Source organism: Cucurbita pepo, unplaced genomic scaffold (assembly GCF_002806865.2).
Source record: "Cucurbita pepo subsp. pepo cultivar mu-cu-16 unplaced genomic scaffold, ASM280686v2 Cp4.1_scaffold000109, whole genome shotgun sequence".
Taxonomy (NCBI): Eukaryota; Viridiplantae; Streptophyta; class Magnoliopsida; order Cucurbitales; family Cucurbitaceae; genus Cucurbita; species Cucurbita pepo.
Window position 1 is genome coordinate 57096 of NW_019646433.1, and position 7442 is coordinate 64537.

Consider the following 7442-nt stretch of genomic DNA (forward strand, 5'->3'; position numbering starts at 1 on the left):
CATGATATGACATAAGACCATATATGTTATGAATCATACGAGATTCAACTCTAATACATGCCTTAAAGGCTATGTTGAAAAATGATATGATTTGAAGGAAAATAAAAGGGGTTGTTTTACATGATAATGAATGAAAATGTTGATCTCATACATCATTAAATATCCCCTTGTTATGATTGTACGGACGCGTATGTTACAAGACAGGAAAACGAGCATTATGTTGCAACAATCGTTATTCCTAACAAGTGTCCAACATCAATAGTTCCAGAGAATGCTCGCACAACTAAGAATGAAGACCAGGAGGTGCACAAACCGACTTGTGGGCCTATACTCGTATGTGTGGGTCGTGTATAGAACAGTATCTAAATAGTGGGGTCATTTATGAGTATTTCTTAAGATACTCAAGTCACGTGGTACTTCTCAGATGCATAAGATAGTTGTATTTATTTATTTTTAGTTTTATATAAATATAAAATTTGAGAGAGAGAGAGAGATTTTGGTGTGATATTTTAAATGTGAAAATATCCCCGGAAAGGCCACCAATATCCTTTATCTTCTACATTCTTCATCTACTGCCATTGTCTGACCCAAATATCTCTGTTTCCATCCAACTCAACTCGAACACAATGGATGGTTCCCAAGCCCTGACTCAGCCTCAAAATTTGCTTGTAATCAGAGAAGACTATTTTGTTCATTACAAATCCCCTGTTTTTCCCCCAGCCCACGCCCACTCCGATGATGAGCCATCTGATGGTGAACCATCTGATGATGAACCATCTGATGATGAGCCGTCTTCTCCGGCGACTTCGGATTTGCAATCGAGAGCAGTCGGAGAAGCGATTATGAGGGGGTGGGAGATTGTTAAAGCGAAGGTGATTTCTGGGATTGTTGGATTTGGATCCCACGCTAGGAGACTATGCTCTGCTCTGCCGGTTACTGCAATGGCGGCGGCTCTGTTCCTGCTGCTGCTACTGTTTCTGTTCAAGATCAAGATCAAGATCAAGATGCGGCTGCCATGGCGCCCACCAACTGCGGGTGTGTGTCCAGATAACCAACACCGTTTGCTTCTTCTCCTTAAACACAAGGATCAGGTTCCTTCTTCAACACCCAATCATTTTTCTTTTTCTTTTTTTCTTTTTTCATTTTTCAAATTAATTAATCAATTTTATTTTTATAAATTCAAATTATTAAAAATTATCCAAATTAATTTTATATATTTTCAAATTTTATTTAATTTTATTTTCCAGAAAATCAGTGAGCTCTTACTTCAGATCGCCCAAATGAACGAAATGCTATCAGCTCGTCGAAAGGTTCCCGTTGTGAGAGTGAAATGACAAATATAGCCTTCAAAATGGTTCAGTTTCTGGGAGGAGCTGCTCAGTTTTGATGGCTTTGAGTTATACTTTTCTTGCATACATGTTAAATGTGTAATATACAAGTGCTATAAATTTATAAATAAAAAAAATACAAATATTTTATACTTAAATTATAAATTTACTTCGTGTTTAAATATCATCCCTCGATCGATCAAGTCGACCTCAATAATTATATGAGTCAAGCTCAAGATATACATATACTTTAGAAAAATGATTTAGTTAATTGATAAAAATACCTACATATTTTGTAAAAAATATTTAGATATTTTAGGAATAGATTAAATAATTAAATAGTTTCGGCTATAAATACCCTCCATCTCGTCTAGGTTTTCATAACAACCGGTCTCAATTAGAGCAAAGTGGATTTGTCTTGTAATCTCTTATCGATTGATGTAAATAAAGAGTGCGAGTGTTTCCTACAAAGAGTTGTGCTCAACAGTATGATATTAGAGCGAGGTTGGTGTAGGTTGTCTGATTTCTTATTATTCTTAGTATGCTCTGTGGTTACAGGTTTGTCTGATTTACCACATCAGAAACGATTTTTTGAGATTATTAGTGAGTGAGTTTCTTTGTGTCATGAGTAGTCCTTGACTCTGCAAGTTTTATGTCGAAAGAGCTTGTTTGGTATTACTGAGGTATAGCCAACACGATGGGTAATTTCCAAATCGTTGGAGGAATCGAGAAACTCAACAACAACAACTACAACGCGTGGGCGACATGCATGATGTCCTATTTACAAGTCTATTGAAAGTCATGCGGCAACCTCTGACATGGAGATGCAGAGGTACTATGTCCCACAGAAGAAGACGAGCTAGAGCTCATGCCAATGATGGGAGAACGTATCGAATACGAGGATGACTAGGTCCTTGATTCAGGATGCTCAAATCACATGATTGACGATCAGAGTGATGTAATGAAAGTAGGGTGGCCCTCGGAGAAGGAAGTATTACCAGGTTTGGACAATATTGAAGAAATCATACCACATAAGTGAAAAACAAATAACACCTTAACAACTTAGATGATCAAAGACGTATGAAGAAACATTACAAAATACGGTTTGGCAACCGGCAATGGAGGAAGAAATTATAGCCTTGGAGCAAAATCAAACGTGGGAACTAGTGCCAAGACCAATAGATATCAAACTCATCTCTTGCAAGTGGGTTTACAAAATAATAAGTCTCTTGGATAGATTAATCGAAAGATACAAGACTCAACCTGTAGCTCGAAGGTTCTCTCAACAATATGGACTAGACTATAATGAAATATTTTTAGTCTAATGGCAAAGATCACTATTGTACATGTTCCTCTAACACTTGCGGTAAATAAAGATTGGAAACTATGACAAATGGATATAAAGACTGCTTGCGGTAAATAAAGATACAAGACTCAACCTGTAGCTCGAAGGTTCTCTCAACAATATATATGTTAAGGATATTTAGTACTAAATTATAGTTTACCATATATATCATATTTGAAATTTTATTATATGGCAAATATATAGATATTTCCATTTATTACTCTCTTCATATTCTTGTAATTTATTTGATTATAAATGGATAACTTTCACACCATTTAGGTGCAGTGAATTAAGCAAACATTATCATGGTATCAGAGCCCTCTTAGTTTAGCAACTCCGATCCTTTATTTTCAATGGTTTTTGAATCCCCTAATCATCTTCTTCTCCACCACCCTTGCTGGCTATGACGACGCAGGGGCAGTCTCCATGGTTGTCACATGCAGAGGCAATTGATTACTTTTCGACTTCTTCGACTTCACCCTTTTGTACTAAATCTTATTCCAAATCTTATTTTTACAATTATTTTAAAAACAATTCTCATCATTAAATACGACTCCCATTTATAAAGTCAAAATTAATGACGTCACATAAAATTATTTGATTTTCTCATATCAACCAAAACGACAGCGTTTTGATACGTGAAAATCAATGCCAGTGCTCACTGAAAGCCGAGAGTGGGTGGCTTCTGTGCACACCAGCGACAACGGCGCTCATCTGAAGGGAAACGAACACACACAATCGACAGCCCATACGCAAATGGCGGTTTCTGGAGATCTCAGAGTCTCCGCAACACTCTGCTCTCACCATCCTCACCCTCGTCGGACTTCTTTTCCCTCTTCGAAGGTCCATTTTCTCTTCTCTTTCGATCTCTCTTCCTTCGTTTGCTTCATTGTTTAACGAAGCGTCGGAAATTTTCTCTGAATGTGGAATCTGGTGACTCAAAGATATGAATTCTTTGATTCTTTGTGTGAATTTTTTCTTGCCTGTTTCTCCAATGGAGCACTTATGAATTGGAGGCGCTGTCAACCCTAGCTCTGCACTTTGTTCTTTTTGTATTACTATTATTATTTATCGGATTCCTGAATTGTGTTCCAGATTTCTAGGGTTTTACGTGAATTCTAGCATCTTTTTGTTTTCCTTCATTTTGTACGACAATCGCTTGTGGCGGCGTTTGGTTGAAACTTCTTTAGATTTTTTGACAGGAATTCTCTCTGCCTGGCCCATAGGCTGTTGTTTTGTGCAATCTTTATTGAATATATTCCTCGTGGTCTTATTAAAATCAATGTTGGGGAGACCCACCATGTAAATCTAGATTTAGGGTATAGTGAAGAATGTGATGTACCTTAAACAGTTGGGAGAGAACTTCATTTCTATTTCATCTTCTATCATTGTTCAAATGTAAATCTTTGTTAGGTTTATACCGGATCGAAAGGAAAATCATAGAGATTCTAGTCTAAGGAAAACTCCAAGAGCTCACCTTCACAGATCATACATTTCAGAATGATTCTTATTCTGTAATTGAACCAACTAATTCGTTGGAAGCTATTCTGAATTTTGACTTGGAAACAATTGGATGATATGCCTTGTTGCTTATTGTAGCATTTGTGTTTCATCCTAGGTTGAGTTCTCTGGCTTTTCAAGTGGAGGGCTTAGCAGTCATGATGTTGCACTGAAATGGCGTAACATGGCAATCGATAGTCGTAATAGGCGTGGCGTTTCACAGATAACTACTCGGAGCTCAGAAAGTTATGAAATGTCGTCGAAAACATCAAGCCAAGAAGCGGAAACCTTCCTTCTGAATGCCATAAACATGAACTTCTTTGAGCGGTTGAACTTAGCTTGGAGAATTTTGTTTCCTACTCCAACATCGAAGAGAAATTCGAATGCCCTGATCGCCAAACAGCGACTAAAGATGATACTCTTTGCTGACCGATGTGCAGTTAGCGACGAGGCTAAACGAAAGATCGTTAGTAACATAGTGCAAGCTCTATCAGACTTCGTTGAAATCGAATCGAAGGATAAAGTTGAGTTGAGCATGTCAACGGATTCTGATCTTGGAACCATTTACTCTGTCACGGTACCTGTGAGAAGGGTGAAAGCAGAATATCAAGAAGCAGACGAGAGTGCAACGATAACGAACATCGAGTACAAAGATAATGGTGAGACGACTGGTTCTGTTGATGTGAGGTTTGATTTCTTCATTCCAGATTGAATGCATCTATGGTTTCCTATGGGTGAAATTGATAAATAATTTGTATTTGAACAGTGGCAGTAGCCAAAAAGCTTTGTTCTTCTGTATATAAATTGGATGGATTTCTGTCCGGCAATGAGGATTGTGGTTTCAATTGAGATTGTAGCTGGATTTAGTCTTTACCTTATATTGCTGTGGTTATATCTGTCATTCTTATTGTTACGATCGCGTGCGTAACTCAATTAGTTAATATATGTAATATAATTCATTAAAAATGTCGAAGATTCGAAACTCATCTTCATTTTAAGAGTCTCGATCAATTGGAGTTTAAATTACAAATGATTTTCATAATGATAATTACTATTTTTAAACCGTACAGGTGGCTCTCGTATGGGTGATGATAATTAATTTAAACTATACAAAAGTGATCAAGGAAGGTGTTACGACTTATATTTTTTAGGTTTTGGTGAAATTTTGGACTTAAATTTTTTTAACACTAAAATTAAAACGGAACATTATGTACAAATCGATGCTATTCAAATTTTATTATACATAAAATGTGTTTGGATGAATATGAACTTTCGGGATCATCTTTAAAATACGTGTAATTATGTACCATATACTTTTTAAATATTTATATTTGGTCCAGTAAATGTTTGTAATATCTAAATATGTCATATTTGGGGGATGAAAAAGATTCATTAAAGTTTGGTTCCACACGTTGTTTAAGTTCAAAAAGAATTGGAATGTAGGAGAGGCACAAGACTAATGTCTTTACCCTAAATTTCTACTTGCCTAAAGTTATTGTTGTCATCATATAATCATTTTTGTGTAGAAATAAGGGTTTAAAATTTTATCATAAAACACTGTCATGGACTTACGTGTTCAAAAATATTTTTAAAACGACATAACGAAATACTAAATGAAATAAATATACATTATAAGTAAAACCCTTATCTAACCTGAGTCTAAAAAAATAAATACAACTACTATATGCATGGGTCATAGTATCAAATTGCGATGTCATCATCAGCCGTACAAAGATGTCTTGCCTTTACTTGAAATAGAAGTAGCACGTGACTTGAGTATTTTTAAAAATACTTAGTAAGTGACTCCACTATTCGGGTTAGATGCAAACAAATACAATCATGAGTGGGACCTATCATATTAGTCTATATTTCCTTAGGCGGTTATCCTTAATGGGTTAATTGGATGTGTATTTATTGTTCTACACACGGTCTACATGTGCGAGTATGGACCCACCAGTCGGTTCGCACACCTCCTAGGCCCCTTTCATAGTTGGGCAAGCATTCTCTAGGAGCTGTTGATGCCGGACATTCTCTAGGAGCTGTTGATGCCGGACATTCTCTAGGAGCTAATGATTGTTTTCTTGCCTCGTAATGTATGTGTTTGTACCATCATGAAATAGGGGTATTTTTCCCGATGTATGAACACACAATGATGTATGAGATCCCAACCTTTTTATTCATTATCACGTAAGATAACCCTCCCATTTTCGTTCATTTCATATCATTTTCATCATAGGTTTCCATGCATAAATCGGGGTTGTGCATCATATCGACACATCTTATCTTATATCATTCATATCGTGCATCGTGTCATATCATGCATCGTGTAATATCATGTCATATCATACATATCTCATATCATCAACATATCATGTAACATCATATACTATATCACCAAACGTGTTACAACATAACATTTATCATATCATCAGTACATCACATCATAACATGTCATATCATTCACATATCATCTCATAGTTACATTGTATCATGGACATATCATGGACTTATCCTTTATATCATTTCATAAACATATCATAGTCATATCTTTTCCTAAACATATAATTGTTATATCGTTTTATATATATATATATATATATATATATATCATAGTCATATATTTTCATAAACATATAATTGTTATATCGTTTTATACATATACCATAGTCATATCTTTTCATAAACATATCATTGTTATATCGTTTTATAAACATATCACACATATCAAATATATGACATATGCAGAACCATGAGGCATGTGTTAACATCAAATATAACCAAACCATGCTGATAGTAACACTATTTTCTTGGTTGGTCTTAACACTATTTTCTTGGTTGGTCTTAGCCAACGTTGTCCCTATATTTAGCTTCTTGAGTTCGTTTTTTAAGGTTGTTCCAAGTATGATTGACCCTATCAGCAATAGCTTCATGAGGGTCGAAAACCTAGGAAATGAGTAGAAGGAGTCGTGGACGTGTGCATGAGTTGTGAACCGGGTCAAGGCGTGAACTTCGGGTCGGTTTCATGAGTCGCGGACGTGAGATGCGGTTTCGTGCGTCCCTAGAAAACACCAAAATTCCGGCAACGTCTTTCCATATTACAAACCCAGAAACGTAACTGTCACCTAGAACAGTTGAATGGGATTTCGTTCGACCAGGATAATCATTTGAAGCTCTCTATTCAATTATGCTCTCATTACTTTGCATACCTGATTTCATCCATAGCTTCCACAAACAATACACAAATATTGGTTAAATATTCCCTCTGCAAA

The 7442-nt window shown here is 36.0% G+C and overlaps 2 protein-coding genes across 2 annotated transcripts; both read left to right on the top strand.

Annotated features, from left to right (window-relative positions):
- The first annotated feature begins 546 nt into the window (after positions 1–546).
- LOC111783875 lies at positions 547–1432 on the top strand. The gene is made up of 2 exons (XM_023664708.1): positions 547–1091; positions 1248–1432. Exons 1-2 carry the CDS (start codon positions 627–629, stop codon positions 1332–1334), a joined length of 552 nt encoding a protein of 183 aa, XP_023520476.1. The 5' UTR covers positions 547–626; the 3' UTR covers positions 1335–1432.
- Positions 1433–3323: 1891 nt separating this feature from the next.
- LOC111783863 (cell division topological specificity factor homolog, chloroplastic-like) lies at positions 3324–5048 on the top strand. Its single transcript, XM_023664696.1, has 2 exons — positions 3324–3516; positions 4292–5048. The coding sequence occupies exons 1-2, from the start codon at positions 3430–3432 to the stop codon at positions 4883–4885; spliced, it is 681 nt and encodes a 226-aa protein (XP_023520464.1). The 5' UTR covers positions 3324–3429; the 3' UTR covers positions 4886–5048.
- Positions 5049–7442: the final 2394 nt, after the last annotated feature.